Below are 21,797 nucleotides of genomic sequence, written 5' to 3' on the forward strand. Positions count from 1 at the left end.
AACGCAGCCTTTGCTAGCTGCTGCTTTCGGTAGACCTACAAACACTGAAGATAGAATCATAGAATCATAGAATTGTTGAGGTTGGAAGGGACCTTTAAGATCATCGAGTCCAACCTTTAGCCTACCCTGACAAGAGCCACTTCTAAACCATGTCCCTCAGTGCCCCATCTACCCTTTTTTTAAACACCTCCAGAGATGGTGAATCCACCACCTCCCTGGGCAGCCTATTCCAATGTTTAATAACCCTTTCAGTGAAAAAATGTCTCCTAATATCTAATCTAAACCTCCCCTGACGTAACTTGAACCCGTTTCCCAAGGCAGATGTCTGCCTTGGTTTGTTACAAAGCACTGGAGAAAGAGTTCGGTAGATGTACTGTTTTCTGCCGTTCGAGATGACGTTGAATATTTAAATGGTTATTCTTGGACTCTGGGCCTCTTCTGTGGCTTTGAATTGCTGCTGTGACAATTCAGCTTTTAGAAGGTTGGAGCTGTTAGTATGTTGCATCCACACGCGATTCTCTTTCTTGTCTCATTTTTAGGCATTCACAGTGGTCACTGTCTTTAATTCAATGACCTTTGCTCTAAAAGTAACACCTTTCTCAGTGAAGTCTCTATCTGAGGCATCTGTTTCTGTTGACAGATTTAAGGTAAGCAGTCATTTGGCCTTGCAGTTTTAACTGTAAGTGTGGAGTGTTGCATGTGTATAATAGACGCTGAGGGAACCCTCGGAAGGTAATGTTGTTTTAATGACTGAGGAGTTCTTTTTCTTTATACTTAGCACTCCAGGTTATTGGATTCTGCGAAAGAAATACAAGTCTAATGAAGGAATATTAGAAGTTAAGGATAACACCAGTGTGGGAGGCAAAATATTCTTATTTAATGATTTTAGGATTTTGATGTTGGCCACTCTAAGACACAGAACACAGGACTAGATGGCTCACACTATTATAATTCTTAAACTCCCTTTTAAGACTGTCTGCATGAAAAGGCAGTGCAACATGTCTGCAGTGAAATTTCATGTTTTGCTAATGACAATCTTTTTGGAAATGTCATGTATAATCTAGGCAACTTTGCACAAACCACTAGTTTTCTTTGTAGTCATGAAAAACTGAGGTGTTTTATTTCCAGACCAGATTAAGTGACTGAAACTTCACTATACGAATTAAATGCAGTCGTGATCTGATGAAACAGAATCTATAGCAAGACATTAAAAGCCTTATAACAAACAATCCTATCCTTCAGTCCCTGTGAAGTGAATACACTCTGTGTACTTCAGTATGAACTCAGAGGACAGGCCTTTATTTTGTCTGCTGTCTCGAAGACAATAGTACGTTGTAGAAATTTCCAAATAGGATTCCACAAATATTGACAGATGTATGGATTCTGTATAGTGCATTCAAGAAACAAATCTGGGTGTGAGAAGAATGGGATCTGCAGAATGGTTTTGGGATACCGTTGCTTTTGAGCGTTTCTGTTTCATCTTTGGAGTCACTGTAAATCAGGCTTTCTTAAATCCAAATGCACTGAAGGGAGTTTTGTTGGGGGAAGAGGAGGAGAGAGGAAAGGGAAATTGTAATATCTCCCAGTTTGACTGTAAACAGTGTAATCTGTGCAGGGAGTGTAACACAAGGATACTCTAACATCACAGTAAAAATGTAACTAACTTTTTGTCTCTGTAAATTAGTATGAGCCTTCTTATGAATGTACGATTCGGGCAAGCGTAAATAAGGATGAGAATTGGGAAGCCTTTAATCACATAAGCCTTCTTAGTTCAAAACATAATTTATGTACGTGGAAAACATTTTATCTTGTAATTAAACTGTGTGAAAAATTTCTTCCTAATCTGTGTTGACTGTAAGTACTGATGGATGTGGTGGAAAACAAGATACGATGGACTTAATGGCTTACTTCTTATAGTCAAGCAGCCCAAGATAGGTCAGCTATAAATTTCCCAGCAGAAAAGCTGAAGGGTAAAGGCTGAAGTTAAAAGTCATTCCATCTCCTTCCGTAATGAGTTGGTGTTCAGGACAAGTCAGTCACTTTCCTTCATAGTGATGTCTCCTTTCCAACCCACGTGTTCTACTTCTGTGTTTTAAATCTGGAAATTACACAGCTGCATTTGCAAACGGTGTTGAAAGAATAAGCCCCTCTCATATCGCATCCAAAGTATTGCAGTTCTGTAAAAGTCTTGGTGTATCTAAGTGCTTCCACCACATCCAGGAATGCCCCGGCCACTTAGCACGCCTGGAGTTAGTTTACACTAATGAGCTACCTTTTGCTCTTCAGCTTCCTCCTACTATATAGCCTGATGTGTTTTGCTGCGTGAGTGTGCCATAGGCTTGTCTCCCAGTCTTGATCAGGTGTCTCATCTTTACACCTCTCTCACAACTCCTATCAGAGTTTATTTCTAATGGAAGAGGTTCATATGATAAAGAAAAAACCAGCCAATCCTCACACCGCGATAGAGGTGAAAAATGCTACCTTGGCTTGGGACTTCTCCCACGCCAGCGTCCAGAGCTCACCAAAGCTGACCCCCAAAGTGAAAAAAGACAAGAAAGTCACCAAGGGCAAGAAAGAGAAAATGAAGCTACAGAATGAGGGACAGCAAGCTGTGCTGGCAGAGCAGAAGGGCCATCTTCTAGTGGACAATGATGACCATCCTAGCCCTGAAGAGGAGAACAAAATCATACATCTGGTTAACCTTCGGCTTCAGAGGACTCTCTACAACATTGACTTTGAGATAGAAAAGGTAAGAGAAGAAAGGAGGAAATCTGAGCTTTCAAAAGGCCTCATTTTTAGATGTCTCTTGGAATAGAGCGCTGTGTATTTCTGCATGAAATGGAGCATATCGCTTCTGTGCACTCCTGTAATATCCATGGCAACTGCAGTATCCAGGATGCAGTGTCTGATCTTGATGTAAACAGCTGTGCCATTTTAGCAAACTAGAGCTTTGCGAACAGCCGAGGAAACAACTGGAGGCTGCATAGCTTTCACATCCAACGTTGTAGCTCTCAGTACAGTATATGAGCCATTGAGCCTAAAGAATCAGCAGGGCAACAGTGGTATCAGTGGGGTATTGGTGGATGATGTATTCCTGCAGACGTTTGATAATTTTGCAGGGTTACAGCTATATTCTGGGTGAACGTTTTAGGTGATTAGGTGTTCTAATGGAGCATCACAGTGCGTTTCATTGAAGAATGTACAATTTTCTTCCCTGGCAATTTTGGTACAGTGGAAAGACACTGAGATTTTTAAGAATTTAGAAGCAGTTGGAGTCCTCATTCCAAGATGGGTTAAAAGCATGTAAAATGTCAAAGAAAAAGCATCGAACTTGATACGTGACATCTTCTACAAATACAGAAGTTTTGCAGTCTGGCACTTGGATGTTGTAGTAATGGAATTCATGCATTTATCAAGATATTTATGGTTAAATTGTCTCCTGGAGTCATATAAGTAAAGCGATAGTTTAAACTGTTTTCAACTATAAAACCCCTGTATTTTAAACTTCTGAGAAGGTTGCATATAGTTTAAGAAATAGCCTTGAAAAAAGAGTACACAGTTAGGTGCAAATGTAAAGGACAGTTTGCTATCAGAAGTTTGTAAATGAGAGAAGGCCAGCAACATGATGCCCAAGTGGCTATGTACCCTTTTTGTCCCCTTTACCTTTTTTCACAAAAGGAACAAAAATAGTTTTGATGAATCCATTGTTTAATGGGGATATCAACCCACCCATTTTATTGCAGAGAAATGCTTCGAAGTGACTGGATTCTGTTTTATCTTTGTATGTGTTCCTTAGCAAACTACATCTCATAGGCTGCGAGATTTACTCGATGCACATACCCAAATTGTCTTTTTCTTTCGTTTTTTCCCTCTTTATATCTCTTCTTATCACTCTCAAAAGCATCTTGGTGCGTTCTGTTTTCAGGCAGGCCTTAGTGCTTCTGGCTGAGAGCAGCATCATCTGGACCTGTATCAGGCCCAGTCAAAGGGAAGCTCATCTTAAAATACATTCATTTTTTACCTGTGAAGTTGATTCGGTTTTAGTCCACTGTGGGATAGTATCCACTCTCTATTATTTCGGAGTTAAAATATTGACTGTGTTGTTTTTTTGTGTCTGTTATGTCTCTCTTCAGCTGTCATTAATGTCTCTCTGTCGCCTCTGAGGTACTAAAGGCAGTCCAAATTCTGAAAGGGAATGGAAAATATAAAAAAAAATGAGCACCATAATTTTTTTTTTTCTGTCTAGGGAAAACTTGTTGGAATTTGTGGCAGTGTGGGGAGCGGAAAAACTTCTCTTATCTCAGCAATTTTAGGACAGGTGAGGAATTCTGTTTTGACTATTTCTCTTCTCTTTCCTACCTCCTATTTCACTTATTTGGACTCTGTAGAAGAAAGTCCGTTCTAAACATGGAATAGCATAATTTCACACTTTATCTTTAATTCCAGATGACCCTGTTGGAGGGTAGCATTGCAGTAAATGGAACATTTGCATATGTGGCCCAGCAGGCCTGGATTCTCAATGCTACACTTCGGGACAACATTCTTTTTGGCAAGGAATATGATGAGGAAAGGTTTGTCAGAACTGTTTGCTGATTTTCATGAAAGCTTGGTAATTCTTGGCCCAAGTGTGGGAAAATTTAATGCAGAGTATGCTGCAGCTAAAGCCTACGTATCCTTTTAGAGTCTGCCTTTAAGACTCCGTTAAGTCTCGCCGACCAGCCTGCCTCTCTTGCATGTGGTCACCATGGCTGATGGCCGTGGTGCCTCTGCCACTGATCGCTCACGGTGAGGGCTGTCCCTCGCGCTGGAGCGCTGTCTGACCTCTGCTTTTGGCAGCTCCTGTGGAGCAGCGCTGAAGTGGCGTTTGCTCTTGCCATCCTGCCCTTGCCCTCTTTAAACATAACAACTGCTGTTTGCAACGGACTGGCGCCTTCCATGTCCCTCCCCCAGGGGGGACCTCCCCTGCGGCCTGTGTTACCTATCCCCGTGAAGAAATTGCCTCCTTACCTTCACAGTACTTCAGAAGTAGGTGATTAATTCTTACCCTCAGTTTCCTCCTGGGAATCCAAGGCAGATAATTTGTTTTAGGCCTCTGAAATGTCTGCTGTTAATGTAGAAAGTGAGGTAATGCTGTAGTATCTAGATACTTGGGGAAAAAAGTTCTTACTACTTATCTAATTGTTCTTTAGATACAATACAGTGTTGAACGGTTGCTGTCTAAGGCCTGACCTAGCCATCCTTCCAAACGGGGACCTGACAGAGGTATAACTTTTGCTTATAGTAAACTACTCGGTAGATGAGGAAAAGCATAGTTGGTTTGGCAGACTGGACTGGAGTGAGGGAGACATCAGTCTGGTATGCGTGTAAGCCAAACTGCTGAGCGCTGCTTCTTGTGCTTATCAATGCAGGCTGCTGCACTGATGAGAGTTGTGACATGTTTTTGTCTCAGATGTTGACAGTTTGGGAGTTTTTCGTTGTCTTGTAAATTTAGCTGCCTTAATAGCTAAGGAAAAAGCACGGCTATGTTCATGCAAAAAAAATAAGCAAAAGACCACTGCCACACTTCAAGAGTATTAAGCTTGAGTTTGAACGTGTAACACATTTCACAAAGAAGTGGACACCTAAACTATAGAATATATATATGTATTAAAACAATATATAATATTGTGTGTGTGTATATATATATGTAAAAAATAAAATCGTTATGCTCTACTTCATTCTGGTTACCTCTTGAGCTCTGAATATCTGTGTTGCATGATGCTGTAGAAATGAAATAATGGGTGTGTGTCTGTACAGATTGGTGAACGAGGGGCTAACCTGAGCGGAGGACAGCGTCAAAGAATCAGTCTGGCTCGAGCCCTGTACAGTGACAGGAGCATTTACATCCTTGATGATCCCCTTAGTGCCTTAGACGCTCATGTTGGAAATCACATTTTTAACAGTGCAATAAGGAAGCACCTGAAGTCAAAAACTGTCCTTTTCATCACTCATCAGCTTCAGGTACTACGTCTCTCATACTTTCTTTTTTGGACTTTCTTGAAATGCTGTTTAGTCAGTTGCCTTCATACTGGAAATTTCTATGCCCTGACGTGTTACAGCACAACCTGTCTGCCTATAGGATGCATGGTTTACGTTTACAAACTAGGTTTGCAAATATGCACTGAGTCTGTTTATTTGATACCAGTGCTGCTTGGTGTCTGATCGGGACTGGTGACACTTGTCTAAAGAAAATTTACCAGAGAAATAAATACCTTGTTCAAAACCACTTTTACTAACTTGCTATAAAGCTAGTTCATCACATCAGAAAACACTTAAATTACGTGTCAGTAAATCAGAATTAATGTATTCTGAGATATTTTTTTTTGCCACCTTCTGTGTATAGGAATTAGTATATAAATATTTGCGGTGTTGAAGTATCCTGAATTGTGTCTTCCATAACAGATTGGTTTTGATGGAAAGGAAAAACTTTGTATTTGCGTAGAAGGAGAGTAATCATGGTGCTCTAGTTGATGCAGGACCTTTAAAAATCAGATGCCTGTTACATGGGAAGAGGTGTGTTGTGTGCAAATGTCTATATATTACTGAAAAGGTTTGTGTAGGAGTGTGTTTGATTATTGTACATAATGACAGAGACTTGTTCTCACTGCCATTTTCTCCAGTATCTTGTGGACTGTGATGAAGTGATCTTCATGAAAGAAGGCTGCATTACTGAGCGGGGAAGTCATGAGGAACTGATGAATTTAAATGGGGACTATGCAACTATTTTTAATAACCTACAGCTGGGAGAAACACCACATATTGAGGTACTTGTTTGTTTATTTTAAAGTGCTCTGAATGTTGACTTTTCTGATGAACCAGATGACGTAGTTGGAAGACTGGAAAATGGCTCCAGATGTTCATATGTTGATCTGACCGGTAGATTTCATGTAGAATAATTGATGCTTCGTAAGCGCTTTTTATTTGCAGTCACAGTTCATATTTAGGGGGTGCATAGTAGAGAGGGCGCTGCCAATGAGCTCATGAGTTGAACATGAGAGTAATGTATCGTCTCCTCTGGTGATGCTCAGAGCAGGCAGCCTATTGACTCCTTTATTGTCCACCTCGCTTCTTCATTTACCTCCAAATTAGCACAGACCTGGACCAAACTTTGTTTAAAAAAATTGTTACTGGTTTGTTACTTTTTCATGTAGGGTTTGACTGACGCACAGCAAAAGTGACATAACTTGTTGAAAGTTAGATGTGCCTTTTGGAAATGTAACTGAAAATGCTTTGTTTTGGTGGGCGTTGAGGAAGAAAAAATAAATGTTGCTTGACACTGTTTCTGTTATGAAACAATCGCTGTAAATGCAAATGTGGATTTGTGAGCTAGTATTTTAGTCAGTGGAAAAAATGTAAATCTAGAAAATAACAGGAACCATTCAGTGGGACATGAATTTAAATTTTCAGCAATTTAGTGTTTCCCACCTTTCTCCTGTTGGCTTCCTGAAATTATTCTTTGGAGTTGAGCAACTTTACTGCTTTTTATTTGATGATGATCTACTTCTTTAAGTTTTGTGTGCGTTTTCTCTTAGTAAGAAGAGATTAAAAGCATAGCAGCAGTTTATTTTTTAAGAGACAAGAGGACGCTTATTCACAAGTTGCAGACACAAAAAGAAAGTTTCTGAAAAGGTAGCACTGTGTGATAAATACGCAGATATAGAAGGTGCTTGGTGAAATTTTCTCAAGTGAGTTGTTAGTGAAAGAAGCAAAAGAATATAATGCATTACTCTGCATATCCTTTTTAAGGCACGAGGGTCACATTTCTGCCATTTTAAGATTAATGTAACGGCAGTTATCATGAGATTCTCCAGTCTGCATGCTTGGCTGACCTTCACTGTCTCTCTGTAAACACTAGCGCATGGAGGCAGAATTAATTTGCATTCCCTGTGGGATAAGAAGAAATGGATGGTAAAGTTAGATTCTCTGTGGTTTGACATGTATGAGATGTCTCTCCTCACATAAAGTGTGGGAAAATGACCCTGAAGATGGTGGGTAGGGGGTTTCAGTTAATGTAGGCTGTGTCTGAACAGGTATCGATTTCCACTTGTGGGAAGATGGCTGGGTTTAGAACAGGAATTGTGTGTGCGGTTTAGTGTTTGGACATTTGTTTTCTGGAAGACCAAGTTAACCAGACTTCGTCCTTAGAGACATTTCATGAGAGCTTTCCTAAGTGAAGTACTAGGGTGTTTGGGGGGGAAAAAAAGCCTCTTAATAAAATCGTGAGTTATTTTTACAAGGCACAGGGGGGTTGTATCTTTTTCTCAGCAGTAGGTGCGTCATTCCTCAACCACGTACGCTCGCAGTGTCACTGATTCTGGAAATCAACCTTGCGCACTACCAGTACAGATTGGTAGCGGTTCAGATTAATAAAGGAGGAGAACTGAATCCACCGGAGTTGGCAGTTGTCCGTAATAATAGCGAAGTTAATATCCTCCTTGGTATGAATGCTAAGCTATTGAAAGTCTTTGTCCTTAGCAGGCAGCTTATAAAAAAAATTTGTGTTCAGATATGAAAATGTCAAAGCAAATTACTCTGGTATGTTTAGTGTCATTGTTTTCCTGCAGATTAATATAAAGAAGAACACAAACAGTTCACTGAAAAGACCCCAGGATAAAAGTACTAAAACAGGGTCTGTGAAGAAGGAGAAAGTTGTAAAGAAGGAAGAGGGTAACTATGTAATCAGTTTTCTGGCTGTAATTATTTTATACACCAATAAGCTCAAAACATATCCTTTCGAAGTCTATTGTGAATGTACCTCTCAGGTTTTGAAAGCTGTCTCGAGTCCTGGTCACTCAGCATGGTCGATAGGACACAGGCAGTGTGCAAAGGACATTGATTAATTCATTAAATGTGGGTGTCTGCACAATGTTTTTAAGTTCAATCATGCTGCCGCTGGTCAGATGCCATCGGCACAAAGGAGCTCGTGTAGTACCCTGTCTCCCACACCACCTCTCCGTCCTGTCCTAAGAGGGCGATGTGTATACTTCGGTACTCGCACAGTCCTAGGCAGGGCATAGCATTTACATACGAAGAATTGGAAGATCTGACCTCTGTTTTGTGGTGTTCTCTGTTTAATATTAACTTTGAACTTCAGTAGGGTTTAAAAAGCAATAGTGAGGCTGACACCAGCCTAGTATTTAAGTCTGTGCTGACTACGCTTTTTCAGACATACCATGATGTGAATGATTCTGCAGAGGAAATGTGACTTTTCGAAAAGCGTTTGAACCATTGAGTTCTACATATTAAGTAATGTCTCTGTTTCTGAAAGTGCTTTGTACAGTTTGAAAATGACTGTAGTTTCACGTATGTTCACAAACTTACAGAAGTTTCACAGAACAGCTTTCTTTTCCTCACTCCCTCCTCTTTTGTTTCACAGGCCAGTTGGTCCAGGTGGAAGAGAAAGGCAAAGGCTCTGTCCCCTGGTCTGTTTATGGTATCTACATTCAGGCAGCTGGAGGCCCCTTTGCCTTCCTTGTCATCATGGCACTGTTTGTGCTGAATGTGGGCAGTACAGCTTTTAGCAACTGGTGGCTGAGTTTCTGGATCAAGCAAGGCAGTGGAGTAAGATAAATAGCTTTTCTACTGTCTTGTGTCTAACGGGCAGGGGGATTGCTCTCCTAGAATAACGCCAAGCAGTCCTGTGAGACCAAGTAGGTGCTTCCTAATTTAAGCAAGTTGTAAGGTTCCCCAGGAGGTGATCTCCCTAGAGAGTTCATCTCCAAGAATAAGAGCGCTCCACTAATAAGAAAGATAGAATAGTTCATGTGGTTTTATACTGCCCTCTTGTTCCTTGTCTTGGTTAGTCTAAGAAAAGGAAGTGAAAACGTGAAGGGGGCCAACAAGCTGCAGGAGGAATTACTAATTTTCGTGCTCGTTTTTGTTTCAATGTGATCTTATATTGAACGGGATAATCTTGTCAAAGTATATGGCTTTAAGCCAAACGACTTTTGGGAGCTGCTTTGAAGACTGCGATGATCTGGGATGGTTTGGGACTTTTTGCACTCTAGGGGCTTTGATTGCAAGTCTTGTTGCATTTAAAGATTCAAATATAACTGCAAGATTCAGGGTTTTTTTGGGCGGGGTGAGCAAACTACTAACTTCAGAGAGGAAATAATGAAGTGCAGATGGCCAACAATATTAAAATAAGCAATGTGGTCCTTAAACATACTTAAAAAAAACAAATAAAAATAATTAAAAAGAGAACGAGAATGTACAAGAGTGACAGTAAAGAAATTACTGCATACTGGCAGAAAATAACTATGTTTGATAAGAAGACAACGTACAACCTATACAAGGTGAATATTGCTGTGTAATAGGAGTGGTGGTATCTGGCATTGTTCAGAAGAACACAAGAAAGGATAAGCATGAAATGAGAGATTAGGAATCAAATGAAGTAGGTATTGTTGTATTTTTTTCAGAGATATTGTAGGAAAAAGGCCACGGGCTACACATCTGCACGTCCAGTATCTCTGCTAGGGAAAACTTTCCGAAGTATTCAAAGATCATTGTAGTACTTTATTTAAAGAAGAAATATCAAATATGGTGGGAGGAGACAGAGGACAGTTAAATTCTATCACGTGTAATGTGTACATGCTTAATCCTTGTCTTAACTAACTATTCACTGAAACCTTGAATTTTCTGCAGAACACCACTGTGACTTTGGGAAATGCTACTGTCATAAGCAACAGTATGAAAGATAACCCTCACATGCATTACTATGCTGGCATCTATGCACTGTCTATGGCAGTTATGTTGATCCTGAAAGCTGTTCGTGGTGTTGTCTTTGTAAAGGTATGTGCCAACGCTGTTTTTTTTCTTACCTCCCCCACCCCCTGCCTCCCCCTCTGCATATTGCTGTCACCGTGGTTCTTTTGGTCACCTCCCAAGAGAGACTTTAAACCAGAGGAAGTCAGATCATGGATTGTGAGGTTTCCGTAAGTCATCTCTTGGGGCTGCACCATGTTTTCTGTTCAACTTCTTTCCGAATTAATAGCTTTCTTCCACTGGTTGGAAGCACAGAGTGCAAGAAAAAAAAAAAAAACCCTTATGGTTGGAGAGAGAAAATGAGCAGAATATTTTGATGCCTAGGGGAGGATCAGTGACAGGAAGGCAAACATCCTTTCATAATGCTGCAATGTTTTCTGCATTATCAGGGAACTCTCAGAGCATCCTCAAGGCTCCATGATGAGCTCTTTCGAAGGATTCTGCGCAGCCCCATGAAGTTCTTTGACACTACACCCACTGGGCGGATTCTCAACAGGTTTTCCAAAGACATGGACGAAGGTATCTCTCACTGTATGCGCTGCAGATCCCACATTCACATCTTCCAGTTAACTCCTTAATACTCTACAGCTTCTTGCTGTTGGGGTGATTGTACTCTATATCCATTGCTAAATGTGTACTTGTAATAGACAAAGCAGGAATTGGGACGTACCTGTGTTACGATCCTAGAAAGCAGCTGATATCTTAAGTCTGTCCATTCACTTATAAAGAAGAAAATACGGAGGTGCTTTTGTACCTACAGGCTGCATATGGACTCTTAGTCAATGCAGGGGGAACCTAGAGTATCAGGGCAAAGTTTAAGTGCAGCTGGTAATTAGGTCAGAGTTGCATCAGTGCTATTTCTGCAAACAGGAATATTTGGAAAGACTACTGGCATCTCAGAAGACAAAAGCACCCCTAATGAAAATGTACATTTTTAATTTGAATAAGCCATGGGAAATCACTGTCCTTCTCAATGATGATGTACAGCTGGACTAAATTGCTCTATATAGGTGGTTTTAGCTTTCTGTACTCAAGATTTTCCTCTTTTCCCTCCGTCTTTTCCAGTTGATGTTCGTTTGCCATTTCAAGCAGAAATGTTCATCCAGAATGTCATCCTTGTGTTCTTCTGTGTGGGGGTGATTTCTGGGGTTTTTCCCTGGTTCCTGGTGGCAGTTGGGCCTCTCATTGTCCTATTCACAGTTCTGCATGTTGTATCTAGGTAAGTGCATCATCTGCTTTGGCTAAAAGTAGAGATACTTTGACCTGTTATTAAGGCCATAGGGTTCTTCAAGAATATATGCATCAATGTAGTGGTTGGCTTATGGTGGTCGTGCATGTCACTTAAAAGTAATTCTTTCCTTCCAGAGTCTTTATTCGAGAGCTCAAGCGTCTGGACAACATCACACAGTCTCCATTCCTGTCTCATATTACATCTAGCATACAGGGTCTCTCCACAATCCATGCTTACCACAAAGGACAGGAATTTCTGCACAGGTCAGTCTGGATATCCATCTGAGAGTGGTGGAGCATAAGGCAGGGTGCAATAGGTTTACATTCAGAAAGATGTATTAATGGGGTCTACAGCTGATGGCGTACATTAGCTCTAAGAGTGAAAGTTACCTTTCGGGGAAAATATGAGGGAGAAAGAGAAGGGAAAGGGAAAACTCAGTAGCCAATGGAGAAGGACAGTGAGGGAGTCCCAGGTGAATGCCCTCCTCTGGAGTTCTCTGCAGTGCAGCAGGCGGCAATGATGATGGTGAGGGAAACTTTTTGGCCATACTTTTGCTCTAGTAGTGTATGCTTTTCATCAGGTCCTGCTCATACTTTCTATTGGTCGTTTCTCCTTGTAATGGCATTAGCAAAACCTCGGTGTGCATATTGATGGGCTGTTAGTCTCTGCACATGTATGGTTGGATAGCATTTATCAAGTATTTGATTGTTAGCCATGATGTGCACGATACTTGTCATTCTCTAGCGTAAAGTAAAATCTGCAAAACAAATGTTAGGGAGGAAGAGTGAAACATTTCTCATGTGAGTGGTAGTTGCTTCCCATGAGAACCTGCCATAACAATATCAGGGTTTTGCAGGTGCAAGGTCATGAGACCAACAGCGTGAGAGCACAGGCAAAATTGCCACAGAAGCTCTGGAAAGACACTGCTACGCCAGCTTAGATGAAAATTTGCAGAGGTGAAAATAGCAGTCCCTTAGCACTGCTGGTGCTAGAGCACAAAGGTACTGCGCACACTGTGCAACAGTGGTTGGTGTAAAACTGAATTGCATGATCTGAAAATCTAGGTACTGGCTTTGCAAATCTCTCAAGTGTCTCCCCTTAAATACACTTTCCCAGCCTCGCAGTGTCAGGATTGTAAATCAAATGGTTATTGATGTGCTTTAATTAGTGTCACCAGTCCTGTCAAAACGTAATGTAACTTTACTTTTACACTTGTGTATAAAATAGCACATATTTTGTGCATATTCCGAAGCATGGCTGCTGTTACCTGTTGAGTAATTTGTAGCCATCAAGCATCCTCTGGGAGGTCCTTTGCATAGGTGAAGTTGTAGTGAAGGTGTGTGTCATGTCCCTGAATTTTTATTCACCCCAATATAATTCACTGATGTACACAGAATCTTGGTAACTTGACTTCCAAGAGTTTGAGCTAAGTAGATATCTGACATTATTCGGGAAAGCTTGTAAACCCTGCTTTCGTGGCCTAGTTTGAGTCTTTATGTCAGTGACGTACTAGTCTTCCCACCCTGAATTCTGATGCTGGAACAGGGGTTTAAGGTAGCTCTGCTATTTGTAGATCAGGCTCATGGAGGTCTACTAACTTTTCCTGTATTTGTTTCAGGTATCAGGAGCTGCTAGATGACAATCAGGCACCGTTTTACCTGTTCAGCTGTGCAATGCGCTGGCTGGCTGTACGGCTGGACGTTATCAGCATTGCTCTTATCACAACCACTGGCCTTATGATTGTCTTAATGCATGGCCAGATTCCTCCTGCCTATGCGGGACTGGCTATCTCATATGCTGTGCAGGTGAGTATGTCCACGTACTGTAATATTTAATTTCTCATTTAATGTAGTTATTGCTAGTAAGTAAAAGTAACACACCGCTGAAAACCTTCCTTAATGCACTAGGATGGAAAAAGATACTGTTTACCCCTTTTGGTAATGGAGGGAAAGCAATTCAGAGTCAGGACCTTTTGCTAGCAGCCAAATTACAAATTATGAGGAGCTAGGTGCTTAAGGCTATTTGTGTTGTGGAGCTGCCTTTTTTTAAATGATGAAATAGAAACTCTGTGAGGCTCTTCGTATGCTGCATATTGCAATTTTCCTGGATGTTTGAAGAAATTGGACTGATGGTACATCAGACATCTACCAAACTGATGTCTTAACGTGTTGCCTGCAGTATGTTTTTGCAGCGGACAGCATGCAGTGTTGCAGCTGTGGGGGTTAGGAAAGACTTCAGCTCAGAATACTTGCTACTAGAGCTGTTGTTTGGCCTCTTCTACCTCCTGGTGGTAGTAAGGTGAAATTACAAAACTTAGACGGCTAATGTTTAAAGCTGTTGTTTGTGGGAAGCCTTTCTAAACTTTTGGCTTTCGAAGTGATTAATAAATTACAGTTATTTTAAAATTAACTAGTAACTAAAATTAACTTGCCTTGTGCGCCTAAGCTGTGTAGCCACTCTCCAATGGCAAGAGTACTTGCATCAAGTATCAGAGAATCGTTTAGGTTGGAAAGGACCTTTAAGATTGAGTCCAACCATTAACCTAACACTGCCAAGTTCACCACCAAACCATGTCCCTGAGCACTGCATAGACACGTCTTTGAAACACCTCCAGGGATGGTGACTCCACCACTTCCCTGGTCAGCCTTTTCCAATGTTTGAAGACCTTTTTGGTGAAGAAATTTTTCCTAATATCCATCCTAAACCTCCCCTGGTGCAACTTGAGGCCGTTTCCTCTTGTCCCATTGCCTGTTCCTTGGGAGCAGAGCCCGACTCCCCCCGGCTGCCCCCTCCTTTCAGGGAGCTGCAGAGAGCGAGAAGGTCTCCCCTCAGACCCCTTTTCTCCAGGCTGAACACTCCCAGCTCCCTTAGCCGCTCCTCACAAGACTTGTGCTCCAGACCCATCAGCAGCTCTGCTACCCTTTCTGGACCCGCTCCAGCACTTCAATGTCCCTCCTGCAGTGAAGGGCCCAAAACTGGACACAGTATTTGAGGTGCAGCCTCACCAGTGCCAAGTACAGGGGGACAGTCACTTCCCTAGTCCTGCTGGCCACACTATCCTTTAGGTTCATCTCTTAATTCAGTAGTAAATCACAGCTCTCTAAATTTGTTTTCTCCCATCACTCCAGTTAACAGGGTTATTCCAGTTTACAGTCAGACTTGCTTCAGAGACAGAAGCTCGCTTCACCTCAGTGGAGAGGATTGATCACTATATCAAGGTAGGACAGGAATACATTCAGCTGCTTGTTGTAAAATTTCTTGTTGCTTATTATTTTGTTGGCATAAGAGAAGAGAAAGTCAGCCATAGTCTGCCTTAGCACAGAATGCACTTTTCTGATCTTGCAAACACATTAATGCATGTCCTGTAATACTTCAGAATGAATTTGTTTTAGGAAGCATGTATGTAAGCATTGGCAGGATGAATGGCACAAGAGCTGCTAGGTAACTACGCTTACAGGCATCGCTTATCTGGCATCACTGAAGGATATTGAAAATTTGCTGACGTTCTCAGTAAAGAGTGGAGTCTGTGAAAGGGGTAACAGGGAACTGAATACAATATTTTACAGTAAAAGGATGGTGTTCTGGCAACCTTAATTCTAAACCTAATGGAACTCCTTCATTTAAACACAGATAACGGTTTGTTACTTTATCTACTTGTAACTCTGCTTCATCCTAGTAAGTCTACTTCTTTTTCCACAGCTATCTTATCTAACATATTTCTGTATGCTTAAAAAGTCAAGGAATTGCTCTTATTGCAAACATGAGAAATGTGCCAGGCTAAATGCTTAGCAAGCTGCCCTGATTGCTCTGATTATCTGTAACTCTTTCTTCATAACTAGGATTTGTGTGTGCAGAACTGGGTGTAGGTCAGTGGGGAAAGCGTGGCCAGGAGAAAGCCTTCTACTGGGTCTGGTCTTGGAGGTGAAAGGCTTCTTCACTTAATACATAATGCACATTCCCTCTGAACTTTGCAGGGACATATGTATATATGTGATAAGTCTGGGCTATGTAGTAGCTGATATTTGTTGACCTTTTCTAAGCCTGTGGATTTAATACTGAAGAAAAAAAAAAATAAATTAAAACTTCCCACTCCCCCCATCCTTTTGCGACATCTAAGTAGAAAATTTCTGTGTACGGGAGACTTGGTGACCACACAAGCTGAGAACTGTGTGCTAAATACTGCCTGGTATCTCTCACTAGGCTGAGCTGGGTTTATCACTGTCACTCCAGTGGCAAAACCTATAGTTGTTGGTTTTTTAAGTTACTGTTATAGTTGTTTTGTTGGTTGGGGGTTTTTTGGTTTTTATGGGTTTTTTTTAAGTTACTGTCTATCATTTTATTTCGCTATTAAGCAATACTTTCTGTGACTTTTCCGATTTAGATTGCTAGACGGCCACTTTATTGTGAAAACATAAAACTAGGTTGAATCTGAAGCGAAGGGGTGGGTGAGCAGTGAAACCATGCAGGTTCTGTGTCTTACCGAGCCCCAGGCTTGGCGTCTTTCAGTGCGGGCTCCAAGGTTGGTGTCAGGAGCGCTAAGCTCAAAGAACTGGAGTACTACTGTAGAAGATTGCTGCTGTTTTTCTAAACCCTTGGGGTACAATTAATCTGCGTCTAACTAGATGTTGCAGATGTCCACAACGGACATAGTCCCTGTGGGATCTCTCTATAGTCAGTGTAGGAAATAGCTATCTCTAGAGGGCAATTTATCACCTATTCTAAGTGTTTATATTAGAATGAGAAAAATCACACTCCAGAAACGCTAGCTTCTTTGTAGTGACTATAAAGGAGATGACAGGGCCTGGGTCAGTTGGAGATTCTCACTTTGTATGTGTTTAGAGTTACACGAGATGAATCCCGCGACAGGATTTCTGCCATTCTCTGAGGCTACTTGTGACAAATATGGGAAAGGGACCTTGACTTCATTCTAAACATGCTATAAAGGCACATGTTTGGTTTTTGGAGGTTCTGCTTTTCTGTGTGATCTGTGAACTGCTTAATGAGGGACCTTCTAAGGGGCAGAGTAAAATAGCGAAAAAGTGAGCAAGCTGGAAGGGGCATGACTGACTCGGGGATTTAATGGAACAGGGGAGGAGGAGGAGGCGGATAGCGTTTGTACAATGCGTCGCATGGACATTCTCTTCTCTGTCAGAATCGGCAGAGGTGACCTTGGCATGGCATAGCGAATGAGACAGAAATACAGCAGATTTTGCATCCAGAAGCATCTGGGCTTTGGAGTGACACAGAACTCAATAGGACTGTGCTCATAAATAGGCCTAAAATATATTTTTGAATTCTGTTGGTGAAAAACATTGTTGTGTAGAAGGACCAATGTCACTATTGAGGCGACAGGAGGGGAATAGCAGTGTGGTCAATATAACACAGCAAGCTTCTGAACCACTGGGCCCGCATCCAGCCACACAGCTCATCATAAAACTGCCATAAACTGATATGGGCCGAGTCTGCAGGGAAGAACTCCTGCTGAAAGCTGCAACTGATAATTTTCCTTTCTGGTATTTTGTTTACTGGAAACGGAACTTCTGGTTTTGTTTTAAAGACACTGTCCCTGGAAGCTCCTGCTCGAATTAAGAATAAAACTCCTCCTCCGGACTGGCCACAGGAAGGTGAAGTTGTTTTTGAAAATGCAGAGATGCGGTACCGAGAGAACCTCCCTCTAGTACTTAAAAAAGTGTCCTTTACTATCAAACCGAAGGAAAAGATTGGAATTGTGGGAAGGACAGGCTCAGGTAAGGAAAAACACTAAGCAGAGTTAAATTACTACTTTCACAGAATGAAAATGGAATAGAGTGGGGCAGTCGTGTTGGTTCTCCTCTGTCTTCTCTGTGTTTGAATAAATCGTTAATTGCACAAGAGTGTTCCAGTGGTCTGTCAGTGGTGGATTCTGTTCATGTGCATATGTAAGTAGGATCCCTGTAAACAATAATGAAAACGTGTTAAAGTAGAGGGATATCCTGCTATGCCTGAGCCAGTGTGCTCATAATGTTTAACACCCCCAGCCACTTATCAGCACGGAATGCTCATTGCAGTTCGTTTGACTTTTGAAGTTTTCTGTACTGATGCTGCAGACAGGTTTGTCTCTATCTCAGGAATCTGTAATGTGAAGAATCAAACCCCCTGTTTGTGAGATGACTTAGACCAGCTCCAAAATTTAGTTTCCAAATAAGCAATTAATATTGCTGTATTGGGTTTATGTGGCAAGGTTTCAGTAGCAGGGGTGGGGTGCCACTGCAGGGGTGGCTCTGTGAGAAGAGATTAGGAACTGCCTCTACAATTGCTAGAAGTTTAAATACTGAATCTCAGCATTTACCGGTATCATTTGCCAGGACTTTATGGTATTTTAAAACACTTTTCTTATGCATGGACAGCTTTTAAAGTGCTTTCTCATCTCAAAGCTGCTGTGATTGTAGAAACACTAGTATTGGTTTTTCCTGTCTCATTTTTAGGCAAGTCTTCCCTTGGAATGGCACTCTTTCGTCTGGTTGAACTGTCGGGAGGCTGCATTAAAATTGATGGCGTGAAAATAAATGACATTGGTTTGGCAGATCTTCGCAGCAAACTCTCAATCATTCCTCAGGAACCTGTGCTATTCAGTGGCACTGTGAGGTTAGTGACGCTAAAAGAAGTCAAGAAAGGAAAAGAGGGCTACCGGCTTATACTTGAACTCAGATAGGTGCCTGGTGAGATGTTAGTTCTCAGGCATCCTAGCTTCTGTTCTCTGTTTTTGAAACAAAAAAAGCACAGCTAAATTATTTTAGCTGGCCCGGTGCAGAACTGGATGTAATTATCCTTTACAAAAGTTTTGCTTTCCGTTTAGTTTTTGTATCTTTGTCTTTCATCTCTACTCTTTTTGTTCTTTGGGTACTCTAACCCTAGTGTGCCGGGAGCATCCGATTTCCTTGGCAAGGAAATTCTGTTGGTGGAAGGATAGATGGAATCATCCATCCGGATGAATTAGCCTGCTGCTGTTTTGCTATTCATTGCTGAATAAAAATTCTGGTTATGTTTTCTGCTTCCCCCTCCAGATCAAACTTGGATCCTTTCAATCAGTACAGTGAGGAACAAATCTGGGATGCTTTGGAAAGGACTCACATGAAGGAGTGTGTAAGTATTATCTGCCCTATGAGATACACGTTTGTGTTTTGGCTTTCAAACCTACATGTTCTGTCAATAGCTGCTTCAGAGGCCTTTAGATAAAGCTTTTTCTTTGGAATTATTTCCCTTATTGGTTATGCTTTATTTCTAGTAATGAGACTGAATTTTTGGAGAATGTGCCATATTTTGGATGTTTACTTTTTTAGTGTATAGCATAGCAGAGTGTTGCCTCATCACAGGGACTCCTAGGGTGTTACAGAATTTCACGTGATATTTTTCTATGTGTGCCTTCGGTGTGGATTCTGCATTTACATTTGTGAGCGTAAATGTCACGCGTGCATATTTATACTGACCTTAAAATCTGCCCTTTGTGAGGCTCTCTGCAGCAAGTCTCACTGCCATGACATTTCCAGGTCTTCTTTTCTTGTAAGTCAGGTGGCATGTGTGGCTATAGAATGTATGCTGTAGAAATTCCTGCAGGGACTAGCTTCACTCTTTTCTCTTGGTTGAGAAAGACTGTCAGGAGATCTGTATTCGTGGTGGTATGATTTTGTACATGGCACACTTCTAGAAGCCACGTATTTTGTACTTAAGTCATTCTAAAGTTGCTTACTGAGAGGGTGTAGCTCTTCTGGGTTAACGACTAGTAACGTTCTCAGGAGCTATCACCGAGTCATGGGCAATTCAACCAGACTGAGTAGGTCTGATGTCGTATTGTTGTTTTAGCATTAGCTGCTTGTTGCTAATTTCCCCAACAGAGAGAGGGAGAGATGGTCAGCAAACTGTGACGGATATTTTGGAACATGGGCAAAATTGGATTTGCAGGAGGAGGAATGGATTGTCTCACGCCATGGAGATACAAAAAGTCTGTGTGATGCTTTAAGATTTTTGCCTCTTCTTTACCACGCAGGTTGCCCAGCTGCCTATGAAACTTGACTCAGAAGTGATGGAAAATGGGGAAAACTTCTCAGTTGGAGAGAGACAGTTGCTGTGCATAGCTAGAGCTCTACTGCGTCGTTGCAAGGTGAGCATAGTGGTGAGAGAAAGAGCTAGAGACAGCAAACCGATAGCATTGAGCAAACCTTTTTTGTGCCAGAATCATTCTATCTGCCAGAGGAATCACACCAACAGTTATCGCAGCCCACAGATGGTGTAGGGTTAGAACAACTAGAAAGGCATCCATAGCCAGCTGCAGAAAGATGTTGCTTGCTAGTGTTAATAATAGTGTGTCGGACTGGCCTAATCATTTATTCAGAGTGTCCTGTTACTGTGGAGCATCAGATTCTTTCCTCCTTCCACCTTTTTGTAAATGTCAGCCAAGTATTTTCCTTCTACGTGGTGTTCACTAAAATGTAGCCTCCAAGTGGAATTTGGGACCATGCCGTACCAGCGAAGTTAAGGGTTTTGCAGGAATGGAAGACAAATAATGACAGTGAGAAAGGACATTTGGATTGAGATTGACCAGGACTCTGATTTTAGCATCCTTTTTTCTTAGACATTGCATATCATATTTTAAGGTTCCCTCTGCATCTCTTTTAAAGGCAAGACTACTCAGCAGAAGTTACGGCGCTCTCTGCAGTACCTGCACAAACCAAGTCTAGTTTAGCTTTGACAAGAGACCGCTCCAAATCAGTTTACGTTTGAGTCCGAGAGGAATGGTAATTCTTTCCAGCGTAAGAAAGCTACTAAGTCTAGTCAGTATTGACTCATTCCAGAAGGAACTGTCACCACCAAGGATGCGTCAGATTAGTTTACCAGTAAAAATTCTATTTGAGATTTAGCTGCTGAATGTAAAACTGAAAGTGGTGGAAACTTGAGGCCCAGGTCAGAACCCAAACATCTTGTGACTGTAGGATGTGACCATAAAATGCAAGTGTGATCCATAGGGTAACTGTTGAAGGCAATTGCGTAAAGAAAACTGAAAGGGTGCTTGTGAAAGCTACCTTTGTGACTGCAGCTCTGTAGTGATTGCCAGTTGTGACAACTCTTGCTCATGGTAATTCTGCCCGCTCTACATATTTTTATGTTCAGGGAGGGAAAGAGTTACTATGCGTAACAGCCAGGCTTATGTGCTGCTTTCAGATTTTGATACTGGATGAAGCAACAGCTGCTATGGACACAGAGACAGACTTACTGATTCAGGAGACTATCAGAGAAGCATTTGCAGACTGCACTATGTTAACAATTGCTCATCGCCTGCATACGGTACTGGGCTGTGATCGGATCATGGTGCTAATGCAAGGACAGGTAAGCAGAACGACTTTTGTGGCTGCGGTTCCTGTTGCAGTCTGGTGGTGCCATGTGTGCATGCCGAACCGAAGGAACAACAGCTGGTATTGCAGGGCGGAAAATCCTCTGTGTTCATTCACATCTTGGGTAATAATAGAATCCAACAGAATCAGTTATTGTCTGACCACGACAAGATCAAAGAGGGCAAAACTTCTTTTATGTTCCAAGAAAGTACTATAGACTAACAGTCTCTCTTTAAAAAAGTGTTTTTAAAACTCCATTTGTAGGTTAATTCTCAGGTGGGTAATAACGGAAGCATCTTTGCTGGGGCTCAGTGGCAGTTTCCCATTACTTTTCATGAAGCTATGTGCTATCAAACAGGCATATGAGAGATACTTCACCCACTCCTCAGGCTTCCGTG

General features: G+C 41.6%; 1 protein-coding gene across 10 annotated transcripts in view; it reads left to right on the forward strand.

Moving 5' to 3' along the window:
- ABCC5 (ATP binding cassette subfamily C member 5) overlaps positions 1-21,797 on the forward strand; it is a 75,244-nt gene that overhangs the window by 23,894 nt on the left and 29,553 nt on the right. For 7 of the 10 annotated variants that reach the window (XM_063337578.1, XM_063337567.1, XM_063337570.1 and 4 more), the window contains 20 exons: positions 540-647; positions 2,399-2,749; positions 4,247-4,318; positions 4,447-4,571; positions 5,190-5,262; positions 5,797-6,000; positions 6,660-6,803; positions 8,604-8,706; positions 9,416-9,600; positions 10,684-10,830; positions 11,193-11,322; positions 11,869-12,022; positions 12,169-12,297; positions 13,653-13,839; positions 15,163-15,252; positions 17,592-17,781; positions 18,499-18,658; positions 19,078-19,156; positions 20,058-20,171; positions 21,230-21,394. In XM_063337578.1, the coding sequence (XP_063193648.1) occupies positions 540-647; positions 2,399-2,749; positions 4,247-4,318; positions 4,447-4,571; positions 5,190-5,262; positions 5,797-6,000; positions 6,660-6,803; positions 8,604-8,706; positions 9,416-9,600; positions 10,684-10,830; positions 11,193-11,322; positions 11,869-12,022; positions 12,169-12,297; positions 13,653-13,839; positions 15,163-15,252; positions 17,592-17,781; positions 18,499-18,658; positions 19,078-19,156; positions 20,058-20,171; positions 21,230-21,394 (2,910 nt within the window). Of the gene's footprint in view, positions 1-539; positions 648-2,398; positions 2,750-4,246; positions 4,319-4,446; positions 4,572-5,189; positions 5,263-5,796; positions 6,001-6,659; positions 6,804-8,603; positions 8,707-9,415; positions 9,601-10,683; positions 10,831-11,192; positions 11,323-11,868; positions 12,023-12,168; positions 12,298-12,902; positions 13,036-13,652; positions 13,840-15,162; positions 15,253-17,591; positions 17,782-18,498; positions 18,659-19,077; positions 19,157-20,057; positions 20,172-21,229; positions 21,395-21,797 lie in introns of those variants that run through there. The other 3 variants (XM_063337572.1, XM_063337576.1, XM_063337577.1) reach the window with 3 other exon arrangements.

This window comes from Chroicocephalus ridibundus, chromosome 6, assembly GCF_963924245.1.
Source record: "Chroicocephalus ridibundus chromosome 6, bChrRid1.1, whole genome shotgun sequence".
Classification (NCBI taxonomy): Eukaryota; Metazoa; Chordata; class Aves; order Charadriiformes; family Laridae; genus Chroicocephalus; species Chroicocephalus ridibundus.